The sequence below is a fragment of the Hyaena hyaena genome, unplaced genomic scaffold (assembly GCF_003009895.1).
Source record: "Hyaena hyaena isolate Hyena2069 unplaced genomic scaffold, ASM300989v1 scaffold_213, whole genome shotgun sequence".
NCBI lineage: Eukaryota > Metazoa > Chordata > Mammalia > Carnivora > Hyaenidae > Hyaena > Hyaena hyaena.
The window spans coordinates 528,623-546,834 of NW_024080843.1; the positions used below are offsets into that span (position 1 = coordinate 528,623).

At 45.1% G+C, this 18,212-nt stretch overlaps 1 protein-coding gene and 1 long non-coding RNA gene across 2 annotated transcripts in view; both read left to right on the forward strand.

Moving 5' to 3' along the window:
- The first annotated feature begins 2,762 nt into the window (after nt 1-2,762).
- The window catches only part of LOC120238536, a 42,778-nt gene continuing 27,328 nt past the window's right edge, over nt 2,763-18,212 (forward strand). The window contains exon 1 of the long non-coding RNA XR_005530247.1: nt 2,763-3,125. This is a non-coding gene — a long non-coding RNA (uncharacterized LOC120238536). The remainder of the gene's footprint in view (nt 3,126-18,212) is intronic.
- On the forward strand, nt 15,653-16,759 carry SOX2 (SRY-box transcription factor 2). The gene has a single exon (XM_039242313.1). It carries the CDS (start codon nt 15,666-15,668, stop codon nt 16,635-16,637), a length of 972 nt encoding a protein of 323 aa, XP_039098244.1. The 5' UTR covers nt 15,653-15,665; the 3' UTR covers nt 16,638-16,759.

The following is an 18,212-nucleotide window of genomic DNA, read 5'->3' on the forward strand; positions in this document are numbered from 1 at the left end:
AACGCCCATAACTCGGTTCACACGGACTCCCCAACCTCGTCAGAAAGCCATTTTCCACAGCTTAGGAACGTTTTGGTGGTTTGTGTTTGCTCGAAGCAAAGGAGCTGGCCAGTCAGCTTGGTTTCTGGGTACAGAAAGGTTATTTTCTTTTAAAAGCAGTTTTCCGGTCGCAGAAAACTGGTTCTCCATTCCCTCACCTACCAAGGCAGTTTGTCACTTTGGCCTTTCACCTTAACACATTCCACCTTTTATTGTTTGTTTGTTTTAAGTTCAAGGCTGAAGTCTTCCCCCATGTCAGATAGAATGTCATTGCATTACAGCATTTGAGACAACTTTTGGGGACTTGTCCACAAAACTAGCTCCCTGATCCTTCACAAGAGAACGAGGCCAACTGAGAGATTTTAAACTTCCTTATGGATGGGATTGAATAGATTTTATTGATCAAATGTGTGAGGTTTACGACTTTCAGACCTTAGGAAGCTGTCTGAAGCCTTCCTATCTTACAGATTTAGATCCAGCCCCAAATCCCTCCCTCAGTGGAGAGAGGACATTCAGGTTCTTCTTTCAGTTCATTGTAAAAAGAAAAATAGCTTTTTATGAGGTTGGGGCACCTCTTACAAGTTTTGATATTTAGATAAAATATGACAAGGGAAGAAGGAAGAGATCATTCTGTTATTTCAGTGGATTACTTTTTAGTGTAAAGTTATGAACATTGGATTAAACATTTTACATTTGCCCTCTCCCCACTCCTCCTTTAGTTGGGACAAATGTTTCCACTATTGACTTTCAATTTTGCATAATGCTCCCTACCTTTCCTAAGATGCCAGAAGTCACAGGTACACACTCCTTACTTAGCCTGTTCTATTGAAGGTAGCTCTTGATTGACACGCTGCATGTCCCCTCCCCAATGCACTGACACTTAACAAATACACTTTTCTTGATCTAGATAGTGCTGGGGTGTGCAGAACTCTTTTGGTATTGCCCTGACTTTCAGTCTTTTCAAGCTGCTATTTAGGTGTTCACCCTGAGGCATAAAATGAATGATTGAAAACAAGCAGGTGAACATTTGTTCAATTTTCTGCTATTTTGTTTGCGTTTGTCAAGTTTCATAGGGGAGTCTGTAACAGGTGTCTAAGTAATAGACTCCAAGACATCTACTAAATCCCTTAGTAGGTGACTTCTAGACCAGTTCTAAGCCAATAACATTATTGTTTCCAAAAGGGAAGGTAGAAGCTAAGTTTGGTTTTGTCAAAGGATTCTTCTGAGTGTTTGTCTTTATTTTATTCATTTTATTTATTTATTTAATGTTATTTATTAGATGGTTTGTGGGAAGAAAAGGAGAACTAAATGGGGCAGGGGACAGAGATAGAGAATCCAGTGGCAATTTGTTTTCGTGACTAAAGCCATTTTCCCAGACTATTATCTTGCCACGGTGACGACACAGAAAGCACAAGTCATGGAAGTGGATTACTCTCACTCTGGACTATTGGAGGCCTGGAGAGCCCTGGCATGAATTCCTATAGGAAAGTAGACAAACCCAGCCATCTCCCCCTGCAGTGCCTCATTGCCTAAGGGTTCAAGGCTCTCTCAAAATTGCTACTGACCACAGCTAGGTCTAGGTGGCAGGGCTTCCCCACCCCGGGGGCGGGGGGGAAGCAGATGCTCTGTGTGGAACTGAGGAGGAAGCCCGGTAAGCCTGAGGGGATGGGATGCTATAAGAGGCAGGCTGTGGCCACCAGTCCCCTGGCAAGATAGCAATCAAGGAGTCAAAGCTAGCTAACAGTGAATGAAAGGGAGCCAAGAAAGGGACCCTTTGGGTGCTAGAGACTAGCCTTTCGCTCTTCCACTCCTCCCCCTGGGCTCCGATGCTAGGTTTCAGGGTTGGAGATCTAAGATGAGAAGACAAGCATGGTAAGAAAACATGCCTAGCCCCCGTCCAACACACAAGCTCCGGTGGACGCTTGCAGAGATCAGGAGAGATGCCTGGAGTCCTCGGTGATGTGTGTGTCTGACTCATGCAAGTTGTACACGGTCCACAGGGGAGTGGGGGGTGGGAGGAAAGCCTCGTTTTCTTCAGGCACTCTGTCTGGGGTTGTTGTGTCTCCTCTCCCTCAACCCTCCATTTCACCCCATCAGGACCAAACAGAATTGAAACTCCCATTGCCTTTGCCTGCACTCAGCCTAAAAACTCGGGACTTGATAAGGTTACTGCACCATTGATACAATTGCAGGGATTTTTTTAAGCCTCCTCAAAGAGACAGATGTTTAGGCTGATTAAAAACTGAGGAGGAAACCTGCAGCTGTACCAAGAAATAATCTATTGGACAAATATTTTAATAAAAAAATATGAAGAGATCAGCCCGACCTTGCAAGGTCTTCTGCTTTAAAAAAATCTTTATCAAACCCCTATTCTATGGCTTCAATAAACAGAACCCATTACCTCACGGCATCTTTTGTTGGCCCCATACAAGAGAGAACAAAATGGTTATTCAGGGGAACGCTTTCGATTTTTATTGTGGGTAGCCTGCACAAAGAGCCGTGTTATTGTATTTAAAAGAACCATCTGTAGCAGAAACAATGGCATCAAATTATCTTTGAATACCCACTGAAAAAACATAAAGCTTTTTTTTTTTATTCTTCTTCTGTACGGTGGGGGGATAGAGCAGTGTTAGGATAACTGACTTTTTTGTTGTTCTCTGGGTGCATTCTTCTCGCTCCCCCTCTCTCCCCCTCACCCTCTCTCTCTCTCTCCCTCTCTCCCTCTCCCTCTCTCTCTCTCTCTTTTAAAAAATCAGCCATTTGGGGTTTTAAGCCATAAACGATTTTTCTTGTTGCAGGGGACTGCAGTGGCAAAGCTATAGGCTAGGTCTTGGAGACTGGTGCAAGGCGAAGCGGGTGAAGGCAGGAGGCTGATGGAGAGACTGGGGGGAAGAAAAGCCGAAATGGATTCACGGTGCCTTGGATGGAGGACGAGAGGGGAATTGCAGGCTCCTTCAACTCGTTCTGTCCGGTGAGAAGTGATCAAGCTTGGGCTGACAAGAGGCTCAGGGAGCCCTCACGTTCTTTCGCTTTTTTACCTGCCAATCAAACTGCTACAAGACAACACCCTGATCTGGCATGGACATGTAAGTAGCTTGCAACCCAACTTTGACATTCACTGCTAGCTCACTCCTCTCCGCCCACCCCCCCAACTCACTTTCTTCCCCTCTCATTCTATTTTTTTTTATTGACCTTTAAGAGATCTGGAAATACACCCTGTGTAACAGTCATTTAACACAGGCAGATTTAAGTCTGAAAGCGTTAACTTTTGGAATGAAATGCTCATTGGGATTTCTTTAACAAATGCAGAGATGAAGACATTATTTTATTCTCTTCTGAACAGTTCTAGTGCTGAACATAATCAGTTGCCCGGCGAGGGTGTGTGTGTTTCTTTTTCCTTTGAAAATAAAGAAACCCGTGAGCCCCCAGAGAGAAATGCAGAAATGAAAAACTCAGGCTTCCATCTTAAAAATGTCAAATGCTAGCATCTCATCCCTCCCAAAAATAAATAAATAATAAATAAATAAATAACCTTCTCCAGACCAAGGTCACACAGAATGCAAAGAGTGATTTGAGCCCAAAGGTACATGTCATTAAGGGGTTGCTACTCTTTCATCTGGCGTCGTACTATTTTGGTGGTGGTTGGGGAGGGGGTGTGAAAAAAGAGAAGAAAGACGACACGGCGATACCTCATTCTTTATGAGAGATTGACATTGAGGGGGCTAGAGATACAAGACAACAGGAGAAGCAGGAAATATTACCTGAGGGGAGGAATCACAGAGCATGGCGGAGCTGGAAGCTAGGAGGGCTTCGGTGGGAAGTTGTGCGAGAGGTGACGGGGCTTGCTCTCCGGCGCCCTCTAATGGCAATCGGAACCAATGTTTTACTTTCCTAATTCAGTACTAGGAAAAGCAGCTGGGTTTTTGTTGTTGCTGTTGGTGGTTTTCCTCGCAGGCTTAGAAACTAGATACTATTAGTGGAGTGAATTGATTGTTTTCATCCCAGAAACTTATGTATATGCCTTAAAATTATCAACGTTTTCTCCCCAAACATCCCCTCCTCTCCCAAAATTTTGTTGGTCTAATAGAAGAGGAGAAGGTAATAGCAGATTGACTTCAAGGAGGGTGGCCCAAACCCAATTAGTAATTCGGAGAAAGGGATTCCTCTCCTACCTGAACAGCATTCTGACTCTTCTAATATGTTGGAGAAGTCTTGGGGGCTGAGGTAGGGAGGGATGATTTGGAAATTGCAGATTCTGACACAGGCTCATTAGAACACAATTTAAGGGGGCCTCTTAGGAACCCCTGTTATTGCTACATGTGGTGGTCAGGGGGCTTTCCTTCCCGCCTCCTTTTTCTTTTCTCTTTTTCTTCTTTCTTTCGTTCTTTTTTTTTTTTTAAATTTGGTAGATAAAGGTTAATCTTGGGCTGAATGATAGAGCTATGATTGACAAGAGAAAAGGTGTTGAGGGCAGGTCGCGCTGTCTTATTTACAGCCCACTGCTTGCTGTAGAGTCTTTGTTAGGACTGGAAAGCTAATTTAGTGCTGATCAAAAGCACCACAGAGTTAAAGGACTGGTAATGACTGCTAATTTCATTTCAGCCTCATGCATCCCCAACTGCTGTAATTAAAGACACGCTATTTAAATACAGGTGAAGGCTTTTTTTTTGTAAGTTAGGGTGGGGGTGGGTGGATTACAATATTATTTAGATTTCATCTTATACATGGGTGTTATGTAGTCCAACATCAGCTTTTTTTTTTTTTTTTAGAGCCCCTTCTTGTCATTTATACCTGGCTTTGCAGAATCGGCAGTGTGAAATATGTCAATCACACAAAAGGCCCTATTTAAAGAAAAAAAAAGCAGGATGCAGAACAGTAAATGTTTGGGGGGGGGGATTTAAATATTTGGGTCTCTTTTATTTTTCCCCTTCAAATTAATGGAAGGGCCTTCGAAATAGCTGAAGTATTTGAAACTTAGGGCAGGGTTAACAGGCCAAAGGGATCAGTGTCAGCTTTTTAAGTACTTCTGAAAAGATCATGTGAACAGATGGAAAAATATATTTTTAATTAAATAATTTCCCCCACACTGTAGCTGCAGTGTTGGCTCAGAAACCGTGTAATTCCTCAACCGATAGGAGTTTCTTTATAAGAACATCAAAGGATAAAAGCTCTACATTTTCGTAGTTGGTTAAAATTGATAACCCCCCCACACACACACACACACCCAAAAAAGAATTTAGCCTTTAATCTCTTTTTATCCACGAAGACTAAAGCTCTGTACTCGACCCCGCGAGCGGCTCTCGCCTTCCGGGGCTGGAACTCGGCTCAGATGTGAAGCGGCGCTGAGCCGCCGCGCAGGTTCGTGACCAGCGCCCCCTGTTGGACACAGTAGGAGATGCACAGCGCCAGTCCTGGAAATCGCCAGAACCTTGCTCTGGGGTTAGATAAAACTCTTTATTACCCTCCAAAAAGGAAATGGAGCGAGGAAACAAGTTTTTATATTCTTGAGAGAGAATATAATTTAATTCAATAAAAAATAAAGAGGAGTTAACACAATTTCAATCCAATCAAAAATGAAGACTAACCTATTCCTCTTCCTCACATTCCAGCCACCCCCTCTCCCCGTTTGGGTTTGGGACTCTTTTCAGATTCTGAGATAGTAAAACAGGTGGAGAAGCATGATGTAAAACAAAGAGAACTTTCTTCTGTGGGAGTGGAGAACCAAGCAAATTACTTCTCCCGTTCTGTACACATTTACAAAAATAAAACGTGAGAGGCTACTGCTTGCTGTTTTGACGTTGCCAGCAGCATCTTGAATGCCCTCCGAGGTCCTTCAAGAATTGTAACTGAGTCCCTGACTAAACGAAATAACTTGCTCGTTTTTATTTGTTTATTTCCAGAGTGTAATTAAGAGGCCAGTCTCTGCTTTGAATGTTTCCCATCCCCCAAACCAATCTTGATCAAACTTTTCCTTTCCGGGCTAGCGGTTAAATTCCAGATATTGTTTAAGAAACAGGTGCCTGACACCTTTCTTCTTTTATCTCAGCATCTCAGCCGTAGGATTTCAGGAAAGGTGTGCCAATGGTAAAGAGTATTTTCTTTTGAAATTCAGCATTTTCCTGGACCAGGAATCCAAATTATCCTAGGGCGAAGAGGGATATTTTACATTTCCAAAAGTACCTGTCTACATAAGAAAGAGCTTTGACTTTTTCTTTGGTGAGCAAGTAAGGGTAAAAGTACACTTCGAATTCTTTCAGAAAGATAAGCTATAAAAATGACATATCTTCTGAAAGTAAAATAATGGGAAAGTATGGGTTTGCTTAGGTGTTTGAAAAGGTCTTGAAAACAATTCGAGTGCTAAATGAACAAGTGATCCCAATAAGGCTTTATGATTTCAATCTTCAGGGATGTACTTAAAATTTTAACTTTTAGACGTCTAGGGCTTGCTTTTTAAAAATCTGCCTATTGGAGGAAACCAGATTAATTTTCATCACAGAATTACTTTTTAAAATATTTAATATTGTGGCCACGCAAGTTGTTTATGTTGACCTTAGGTTTATTCCTCTCACCTCCCCAAATCAGCGGATCCGAGATTGTGTTTTCAGGGGAATTGCTGTTCAGGGCGATGAGAGAGGCCTTCTCCATCTGATTCCAGAATCGAATCTGGGCTTGTGTTTCTCAGTAAATGACTTCGGATACAGTGGCAGGAAAAGAATCAAGGCTTTGATCAATTTTTATCTGGAATCCTATCGAAATAACGGGCAAGCGGGATTCCCTGCGACAGGCACTCCCGCCCTTTGCTTAACCAAAAAACAAAAACAAACAAACACAAAGTCCCCATTACAGAAATATTAGGCCGGGCCAGTTTTGGAACGAGCGCCAAGCTCGTCAAGTACCAAACGGTGTGTGACAGCCGCGGTCCAAGGCCGACAGTGGCGTGGGAAGGCCAAAGGCAGCTGAGTCTTGGAGGCGACCCGCGAAAGGGGATATATGCCTGCTGTTTGGGGAAGTGAGGCAGAATTTGCAAAACCAGAGGCCGGGAGATTTCGACCCGGTACCGCCCCCCCCCCCAACACACACACCGGGGGGTCCCAACCTGTGGGGAGAAGCCAGGGGGAAGAGCCACACTTGGCTGCAGGTGGGCAGTTGGGGGGGGTCCCAACTTCCCAGGGCCCAAGGTGAAAGCGCAACCCCCAGTTTAGGAGAGAGGACTAAATAAGTGGGTGGCCTAGGCCTGGGAAAGCCACCCAGCTTTCCCGGCGCAGTGTCATTTCTCTGGCTTCAGGCGGCCTCAGCCCTTGCCGGAATCCCACGCCCCACGGTGGCCAGCAGGAAGGCAGCCCTTCCATCTTTGGGGACTGGGGAGGGGGCAGGGAGTGACTGGCTCTTCAGAAGCAGGCAAAACCGCAACGGCTGGCAACGGGCTGCATTTCTCTGCAGCAGCAAAGCGCCTTTTAGGGGAGGAACGGGCATTTGGGGTCTCTTGTTCCAGCGGCCGGGCCTGAACCCGCGCCTCTTGGCTGAGCGCCCTGCTTTATAAGTAGTCAGTCTTGCCCGATTCTGGGGGCGATCCCGGAGAATGGGCCAGTTTTGCTTGAGCCCACTGACTCCGTGCCAAGTCCTCAGTCCTCTCTCCCCACCATACCTCAAACCGTTCTTGCTGAACCCAAGCCTCATTATGAAAGCCAGTGTATGCGGCTCGGAGTTTGGTAACTATTTGGGGGTGGGGCAGATGACTCATTAGTAAGACCAAGATTCAAGGATAAGCCTTCATTTATTAAGTTTGCTCTTTTACTTTGTTTTTAAACTTTGAAGAACCTTTAGTTCCCTTGGCCCAGCCGGGAGACGGACGAAGGCCCCAGGGAGAAAGCCCAGCGAGGCTTGAAGGAGCTGAGATATTGACAGATACTCATCTCTCTACCACTCAACTGGCAGATAAACGCTGCCAGACTGTGGATCCTAATCCAAGGCCCAGCTGCTACGTGGGTTGCTGAAGGGTGTTGAAACCACAAGTACAACTTGACACCACTGAGCCCACGGTGCTTGTCAATAATCTGTGAATTAGGTGCAGAGACTGTCACTGTAGATCATAACAGTTTCTAAAGGACTCATTACAGCCTATCATGTCAATGATCTTCAAATTAAGGAGGGGGCTGGGGCAGGAGAGAAGAGGAATGGGGAGAGCCTACAAAAAAGGGAAGAAGGTTGGGAGGGGAGATAAAAGTCAGAGCACCAGCTCCGAAGGAGGCTTTAAAGATTATCAGGCTAGCCATCTGAGAATTCCATTGGGATGGGTTTGGAAGCCCAAGTCCATCTGAGCCGGGCTGGAAAGGGGGCAATAGGCAGTGAGCAGAAGTGGGCCCCTGGGAAGGCAGACTTCTCAGGCATTTCTTTTGAGGCCAGAAGAGCTTTCCAGAGAGGGCTCCAGATGTCAGTGGGAGGCTTGAGCACACCAGGCTGCCCAGGATGGGTGTACACTTTGACTTAGAGCACTTTCCAGGGCTAGCCACCCCTGCAACTCAGAGAAAAAGTGGGGAGTCGTTTTGTTTAGGGCTGATGGTGACTGTAGGTGATTATTTTTTTTAATGATTTGCTTTCAGCTTCTTTTCATACGAAGAGGTGAAAGACTTTCTTCCTTTTCCTTTGATAGTATTCCTGTCCCTCATACACGTTAGATATATCTAATTTCTTTCCCCAACTTGCTTTTTGAGGTGCCAAACACCTCTGCCTTCTGACATACTTGAGTGTTGTCACTTTTTGAGTTTGTGTTATGTCTGGTTGTACTTCTACAAAGGGGGCTTGAAGGTAACACAGAAGCAGTGCACAGGATGAGATCTCTGGAAGAAAGAAGACAAATCCCATTTCAGGAGTTTGGAAGGAGCCAGACTAAGGGAGAGGCGTTCTCCCTTCTTGGTGGATTGCCGGTGCAGTGAGTGTGTAGCTTGGCATGCACTGTGGTTGTCATTCATGCACCATTTAATATGGTCCAGAGGAATCTTAAGGAAACTTTAGTTTGTTTTCCCCACAAAAGTTGTGGTCACAACTAAATGAAATTATCACAGTCAAAGAATTTAAAATGGTGACTGTCTTTTTCCTAAAATCAGGGTAACAATCCTAGTCAATGGAAAATTAGGATTCTAAGGAAACCCTGTTCCTTTGATATGATTAATTGTGCAAGATAGCATGGTCAGTCAGAGAGATATGTATTTAGACTCCCAAGCAATGACTTAGAGGAGTGAAAGGGCCATGGATTTGTTGGGCCACTTGCAGTTCCTGGTGATCTGTTTGCTTGGTTTTGTTTTTGTTTTTCATTCCTGTCTTCTGGTTTTTAAAATCAAAATCATAGTTTCATTTTTTTTGTCTGAATGTAACTGAAAAACACTGGTAGCAGTCTCTTTAAATTCTCAGTTTGTCTTTTTTTTTTTTTTAAGGGAATTTCTATTTAAAATAATTAGATCATTTAATGGGCACACTGCATTTTTCCCTGGACAACAGCTGCAGTGCAGAGACAGATCTTGTGTTAAAACTACTTGACAATTCAGAAATGGAAATGAAATCGTGAAACGGGAATCCTTTTTTCCAGAAAATATTTGAGCTGGGATGTATGTAGAAGGTACATATACATGAAGTACTCTAAGCAATATGATGACTATTATATACAGCTCTGAGGATGTACACAAGTGATTATATATTACTTCTGTTGCTATAATTTGAAGTAAGGGAGAAATATATTTGGTTTTCTTTATATCCCTGAATTCTTTTTAAAATGTATTTATTTCATCAGTGGGATTCAGATGAAAGAGAGTGAGTATAAAAAGGAGCTGGATTCAGAGCAGCTCTGCATTCCTTAGGTTTCAAGGGTCCTTACAGCTCTTGAGTGAAATTATTTGGTGAAATTGGGTCTGGACTGAAATAGCATTTGTTATCCCCTTGTTCATTTGTTATGTGTAATACCACTTCTGGAAATTAAAGGCAAGGTGCTGAAGGGACAGACAAGAAGAAAAAAATATAATTAAGCAACTTTAAATTGCCAATCTACCATGCATCCATATGCATACCTATGTCTTAGTAAATAAAAAAGGGATAGAGATATGTGCTTGCTCTTTGTATCATCTAGAAACATGTATTTATAGTTCCTGTCAATAATTTTTCATACTTCCAAAATCTGACAAGTTTGGCAATAGGAAGAAAATGGAGGAAATGCAGATGGAAGAGTTTCTCTCATTTGAAAATTGTTTATAAAAATTCCAGTATCCCCTCTAGGATCTCATGAGGAATGTTTCACGGTCTAAAGCAAGTGAAGTGTGATAACAGCGCAGTTCTATTCTAATTTTTTGCTCTTAGTTTCAATGTCCTAACTTTTTCTGACTTAGTTATTATTTTTGGAAAATACATGATGCTTTTGTAAAGAAAAGAAATTTTCTAATGCCTTTCTTTACCTTCATGATTGATCTGTGTTTGTTTCATATATCTTAAGAATCAAGTGTTGATCATTCTGGAAGTCTTGTGGCACACTCCAATTTGGAGTGACTGAAGGAAGATTTTTTGCAATTTGGGAGGAAGAAGGAAACATTTTTTAAATTGGCTTATACCAGTCTCCTGACTCCGTAATTCTCAGTTTTCTTGAGTTAAGGGATAAATATCAATAAAATCTCATCTTACCAGATCGCACCAGCATTGTCCTACATGTTGGAATTCTCCTGTATTTTTGGCTTTTAAAATCACAAACTTTTCTTCGGTTGCCGTACTTTTCTTTTTAGTTTATATGCCTCTTACCACACTACTGGTATGATCTCTTTCCCTGCAGTCTGGTCACTGCTATGGTCGCTTTCAGTGGGGAAGGCTGGAAGGTTAGGATCCAGAGGAAACATAACAAATAAGGGAGAAAAAAGCCCTTCATTTGGCCAAATCTGGCTTCTAATATATTTAACTACTTCCAGAATTAGAAAGCCTTTCTGTACATTTTCTTCTATTTTTCTCTCTTTTTTTCCTTACGTAATGAAATTAAAACTTTTGGAGCCCACAGTTGACATTTTTCAGAAAATTGAGTTATCAAGGCAGTAATTATTTCACGGGGAGATAAAACTCTCATAGCCCTAACTGTCAAATAGGGCCCTTTTCAGATTTTAATTACAAAATAAAATTAGTCTGCTCTTCCTCGGAATGGTTTGTGAGTGGTTAAACAGAGCTTCCCCCCAATACTGGTGGTCGTCAAACTCTGCTAATTAGCAATGCTGAGAAATTCCAGTTAACAAGGACATTCTCCAAGACTCTGCAGGTTCCCTGCCGTTTGCCTTCATTTCCATAAGAAGATTAAGAGAGGAGGGGAACACACTCAAATGCAGATGCAGAAAAGAAGCGTTTTTTAACAAGCATCATAATAGTAAGATGCTTGGCTAGTTCTCACCTAATTACTGCAAGTTAAACCTCTATTTGCCACTAAGAAGAAAAAATAAGTCTACAGTCCCCTATCTCCACAAAATTGTTAGTTGGCTTCAGATATAATACTTGAGGAGGGATGAGGGGGAGTTTACGAGAGAAATATCAGTGCAAAAGATAAAACTGAGCTACACTTAATCAGTTAAGGGTTTGGGGCTGGGGCCTATAGTAAAACAAAATTAAATCAGAATATCCTAGGAGTTATGCATTTTATTCTTAATTTCTAATCTCGCTCTAAAAGTAGACAGCTTTTTGCTGCCCATGAAAGGGAAATATTATACTTCCTTTAGATTAAGCGCTTTAAATCTTCATAAATTGTGCCAATGGCAACATTTTTAAATTCTTGAGGGATGAAGCACCCTCTTCCAAGTCTTATTTTGATACCCTAGTAGTCAATGGTGTATTGTTATTAGTACTGTAGCCATCTGTTATAAGCCTAAAACAGTGCTGTTTCTACCATCTATTGTGATTATTATAGTTATTATTATATTTAGGGGCCAGTGATGGTGCTGAATTGAAATAGAGTGGCCGGTGATCTGATTTTTTTTAATGCATATGTTCTAAAAAATCTAATGAGAAAATTGTTTCTGCTATCACCATCTTCTTTAATCTTATTTTCATAGCACATTATTATGCATAAATGCCAGCCACAGTTAGTTTATTGCCTTGATAAGTACAGCAGGCTTAATTAAAATAAAGCTGTAAATAAATGCAACCAATGATAACACAATTGTAATGTATTTCCATAGCTTATTTATATGATAAAAGCAATTAACAAAAGACCTAGCCAGCCCCTTTAACCTCTTAAATGCATTATTACAGAGTTCAGGCACAAACATATGCATCTGAGAATGTATAAAAGCTTTTATATATCATCCCAAGGAGATATTTGTGCCTCTTACTACTACCCCTTGAGAGAGAAGGAGATTAAAAACATTTACTTCTGTAACTGTCCATTATTAATATTCATTTTATACATATACACCACCATTATCCACACCAATCCCTTGTTTGTTTGTTTGTTTGTTTGTTTTTCTTTTCCTCCAAACTTAATTATCCATAAGCTTTTTTAAAGTTTTCAGAATAATGCTACTAAGCGCAGACCAATGCATACACAATCACAAAGTGAATGCTTGGTCTGACCTTCGTAGCATCTGGACAATCATAATTCATTCATATGTTGAATCTCATAATTTGTACCTATTTTTTCCCATGGTTTAACCTCCTACTTATCCGGAGGATGTATGTACATTTCTAAGTTAAGCAAATTAAATCTGATTCTTATGATTTGGTTCCATAGCTTATATGATATGTTAACTTTTCTTTTGTTTAGATTATGTGTAATTAGCGGATCTTCTTCCCTTTCCCCTCATTTTTTTTTCTTTAATTATTTCCAAACACCTTCTTTTAAAGGTAAAAGCAAAACTGTAGTCTTGGAAAAGCAAATTCACCAGTAGGGGGCGAACCAGCTACATCCCTGAAACCAGACTCACTGAAAAGCCTAGTGGCTGCGGTGTTGTCTTCTGAGCCTCTAACCTTTTCTCTTCCTAATCTCCATGTGCGTGTTTAGCTTAATATTACACCTCGAATACACAGAAGACATTACTTTGTTTTAAAGAGTGCCATATATTTATCCGTTTCGAGAAGGCCAGTCTCACCCTTCCTGGGTTCCCAAGAACTAAAACAAACCATAACTTAGGAGAAAAAGAAGAAACTGTTGGGGGAGGGGAGGTTGATTGGAAATAATGATTTATAAAGAAAAGTCTACAGGATTCTTTTTCTCAACTTTTCTGGCTTTCCAGTGAGCATGCCCATTTCGAGTTTGACACGGACAGAAAAGTCCCGGAGGGCAGGGATTGGAGAAATTGGAGTGGGGCTAGTGGATGGTTATGGGAAGAAGGTTAGTGAGGGACAAAACAATGCAAAGTTTTGTAAAGATAATAAATGGAACGTGGCCGACAGATACTATTCAGTACATTTTCTTAGGGTGAGTAAGGGTATATAGATCAGGGAAGGAGGGGGGCGGAGAGAGTGTTACAGAAGAAAGAAAATAAGTAACCCTCACGGTTTAAGCCCTTTATAAAAAAGAAATGGCATCAGGTTTTTTTTTTTTTACCCAACCCCCCCCCCCCCTTTGTAGTCAAGTGCATTTTAGCCACAAAGATCCCAACAAGAGAGTGGAAGGAAACTTAGACGGGGCTTTGTTTGACTCCGTGTAGCGACAACAAGAGAAACAAAACTACCTATTTGTAACGGACGTGCTGCCATTGCTCTCCGCATTGAGCGCCTACCTATTGAAATCTTTAAGTCGGGACAATGGGAGAGCGGCTAAAATTACCCTCTTGGGTCCTGGGCGGGCAGGATTCCTGAGCCCCCTACCCCCGCCTCCACGCAGCCTCCTCCAGCCCCGGCCGCGCCGGGGTCCCCCCTGTCCCCAGGCCTGGCGGCCTGCCTCCTGCCTGCACGGCCTGCACCTGTGCGCGGAGAGCACCACACCCGCCTCCCAGGCCCGGAGCCCCCTCCTGACGGCGGCCCAGACCCGGCGGCCCGGGCAGAGAGGCCACCACAGTATCAGTCACCAGGGGGAACGGCAAGGCTGGCGCTGCCCGGGGCCTGGGAACTCTGCGTGGGAGGGAGCGCGCGCGCGGGGCCCCAGGGCCGCCTCCGTACTCCGCCGAGGGACGCCCGGACGTTGACGCGACGCCGCTCCACAGTCTGCACTTCTGAAGGCCCCTCTGCTGCTCTCTCTCGTACCCCCAGCCTCCTTCCGAAACGCGCCCAATGGAATCCGACTGTAGGGGAGGCTCCAGAGGAGACTGGGGGGAGAGGACGAGAGTGGGGCATCCCCTTTGCATGGACTGCATGGGGAAAGGCGCTGGGCGATGAGGCTGGGGGTCAGGGGCCAAGCCTCAGTGTCCTGGCCGGAGTCGAGCTGGGCAGGGGAGAGCGCGCCGCCACCGCTTCACCAGGCCCGGCCTCCCCTCAAGTGCAGAGCCGGCCGCAGAGCCCTAAACAGGACTTGGGCTTAAAACAGAGCAACGTGCGCGGCAGCTAGGAGGCATTGGAGCACAGGCCTTCCCGCCTCCTAACTTCTGGCCGGGGCAGTGTGAGAACGGGGCGCACTAGTGCGGGCACCTGTGGAGGAAGAGGGGCGAGGGGAAGAGCGATGCTGGGCAGAAGCACCCGGGAGGCTGGAGCTGGGAGGCGGCGGGGGGGGGGGGTGAGGGGACGGGGGGGGGGAGCATGCGGAGGAGCCGGACAACAATGCCACACCAACTCCTGCGCCGCCTGTTTCCTGAAATACTAGTAGGACAGTCGCCCTGAGCCACCCCCTCGGCCCTGCCCCACCCCCACACCTCAGCGGCTCCTCGCACCCCTTCCTCACTGCAGCGGCCCGCAGCAAAAAGTAAATCAATATTAAGTTTGAAGAAGAAGAAGAAGAAGAAAAAAAAATCGTCGTCTTAGTGCTGTTTACCCACTTCCTTCGAAAAGGCGTGCGGTGTGACCTGTTGCTGCGAGAGGGGATACAAAGGTTTCTCAGTGGCTGGCAGGCTGGCTGTGGGAGCCGCCTCCCCCTCCCTCTTCCCCCTCCTCCCCCTGCCTCCCCCGCGCGGCCTGTGGCGCGGCAGGCCCCGCCCCCTTTCATGCAAAACCCGGCGGTGAGGCTGGGCTCGAGTGGAGGAGCCGCCGCGCGCTGATTGGTCGCTGGAAACCCATTTATTCCCTGACAGCCCCCGTCACATGGATGGTTGTCTATTAACTTGTTCAAAAAAGTATCAGGAGTTGTCAAGGCAGAGAAGAGAGTGTTTGCAAAAGGGGGAAAGTAGTTTGCTGCCTCTTTAAGACTAGGACTGAGAGAAAGAAGAGGAGAGAGAAAGAAAGGGAGAGAAGTTTGAGCCCCAGGCTTAAGCCTTTCCAAAAAATAATAATAACAATCATCGGCGGCGGCAAGATCGGCCAGAAGAGGAGGGAAGCGCTTTTTTTGATCCTGATTCCAGTTTGCTTCTCTCTCTCTCTTTTCTTCCCCCAAATTATTCTTCGCCTGATTTTTCTCGCGGAGCCCTGCGCTCCCGACGACCCCGCCCGCCTCCCCTCCTCCTCTCCCCCCCGCCCGCGGGCCCCCCAAAGTCCCGGCCGGGCCGAGGGTCGGCGGCCGCCGGCGGGCCGGGCCCGCGCACAGCGCCCGCATGTACAACATGATGGAGACGGAGCTGAAGCCGCCGGGCCCGCAGCAAACTTCGGGGGGCGGCGGCGGCGGCGGCGGCGGCGGCGGCAACTCCACCGCGGCTGCGGCGGGCGGCAACCAGAAGAACAGCCCGGACCGCGTCAAGCGGCCCATGAACGCCTTCATGGTGTGGTCCCGCGGGCAGCGGCGCAAGATGGCCCAGGAGAACCCCAAGATGCACAACTCGGAGATCAGCAAGCGCCTGGGCGCTGAGTGGAAACTTTTGTCGGAGACGGAGAAGCGGCCGTTCATCGACGAGGCCAAGCGGCTGCGAGCACTGCACATGAAGGAGCACCCGGATTATAAATACCGGCCCCGGCGGAAAACCAAGACGCTCATGAAGAAGGATAAGTACACACTGCCCGGAGGGCTGCTGGCTCCGGGCGGCAACAGCATGGCGAGCGGGGTCGGGGTGGGCGCCGGCCTGGGCGCGGGCGTGAACCAGCGCATGGACAGCTACGCGCACATGAACGGCTGGAGCAACGGCAGCTACAGCATGATGCAGGACCAGCTGGGCTACCCGCAGCACCCGGGCCTCAACGCGCACGGCGCGGCGCAGATGCAGCCCATGCACCGCTACGACGTGAGCGCCCTGCAGTACAACTCCATGACCAGCTCGCAGACCTACATGAACGGCTCGCCCACCTACAGCATGTCGTACTCGCAGCAGGGCACCCCTGGCATGGCGCTCGGCTCCATGGGCTCGGTGGTCAAGTCCGAGGCCAGTTCCAGCCCCCCCGTGGTTACCTCTTCCTCCCATTCCAGGGCGCCCTGCCAGGCCGGGGACCTCCGGGACATGATCAGCATGTACCTCCCCGGCGCCGAGGTGCCGGAGCCCGCCGCCCCCAGCAGACTTCACATGTCCCAGCACTACCAGAGCGGCCCGGTGCCCGGCACGGCCATTAACGGCACACTGCCCCTCTCGCACATGTGAGGGCCGGACGGTGAACTAGAGGGGGGGAGGAATTTTCAAAGAAGAACGAGGGGAAATGGGAGGAGAGTAAGAAACAGCATGGAGAAAAAAACCTGGTACGCTCAAAAAAAAAAAAAAAAATAGTCATCACCCGCAGCAAATGACAGCTGCAAAAGACAACACCAATCCCATCCACACTCACGCAAAAACCGCGATGCCGACGAGAAAACTTTTATGAGAGATCCTGGACTTCTTTTGGGGGGGACTATTTTTGTACAGAGGAAACCCAGGGGGGGTGGGGTGGGGAGGGCGAGGGAATGGACCTTGTATAGATCTGGAGGAAAGAAAACTACGCAAAACTTTTTAAAAGTTCTAGTGATACGGTAGGAGCTTTGCAGAAAGTTTGCAAAAGTCTTTACCAATAATATTTAGAGCTAGTCTCCAAGCGACGAAAAAAATGTTTTAATATTTGCAAGCAACTTTTGTACAGTATTTATCGAGGTAAACATGGCAATCAAAATGTCCATTGTTTATAAGCTGAGAATTTGCCAATATTTTTCGAGGAGAGGCTTCTTGCTGAATTTTGATTCTGCAGCTGAAATTTAGGACAGTTGCAAACGTGGAAAGAAGAAAATTATTCAGATTTGGACATTTTAATTGTTTAAAAATTGTACAAAAGGAAAAAATTAGAATAAGTACTGGCAAAACCATCTCCGTGGTCTTCTTTAAAGGGGCAAAAGTTTTAGATTGTACTAAATTTTTTTTAACTTACTGTTAAAGCAAAAATGGCCATACAGGTTGACATCGTTGGTAATTTATAATAGCTTTTGTTTCCCAACTTTCCATTTTGTTCAGATAAAAACAACAACAACAACATGAAATTACTGTGTTTGAAATATTTTCTTATGGTTTGTAATATTTCTGTAAATTTATTGTGATATTTTAAGGTTTTTCCCCCCCTTTATTTTCCGTAGTTGTATTTTAAAGATTCGGCTCTGTATTATTTGGATCAGTCTGCCGAGAATCCATGTATATATTTGAACTAATACCATCCTTATAACAGGTACATTTTCAACTTAAGTTTTTACTCCATTATGCACAGTTTGAGATAAATAAATTTTTGAAATATGGACACTGAAATTACGCTTGAGTCTTTCATTTATTTGGATAACACTGATTATACATAACTCCTCGGGGTATATACTGTGCTCAGCCAAGAAAGCAAAATACTTAAAACCTTGATATTCTAGTCCAGTAGCATGTGTAATGGTAACTGCAACAAGTAAATGTCTGAATGATTAACTGAATAAGTACTTTCAAAAAATTGAAATGCTTGTGTCATTTCTAAAATAGAAACTAGAGACCTATATTGTGAATCCACCCCCTCCTTTTCTAAGCAGCATGAACAAGCATGATGGGGACTTATACTTAAAACTGATTTATGCCACTTGTTGCCAGAAATAAGGAGTCAATTCTGAAATTTTTCATGTGGCTCAGCAGACGGGATAGTGAGCCAAATCAGAACCAGGTTGGCTGGTTTTGTTTTCGTTTTCTTCAGTGCACAATGGCCCTTTGGAAACCTGGTTATAGGGGGAA

What these genes read in the sequence shown, in the direction of transcription:
- SOX2 (XM_039242313.1), top strand. Translation starts at nt 15,666, where the DNA reads ATGTACAACATGATGGAGACGGAGCTGAAGCCGCCGGGCCCGCAGCAA.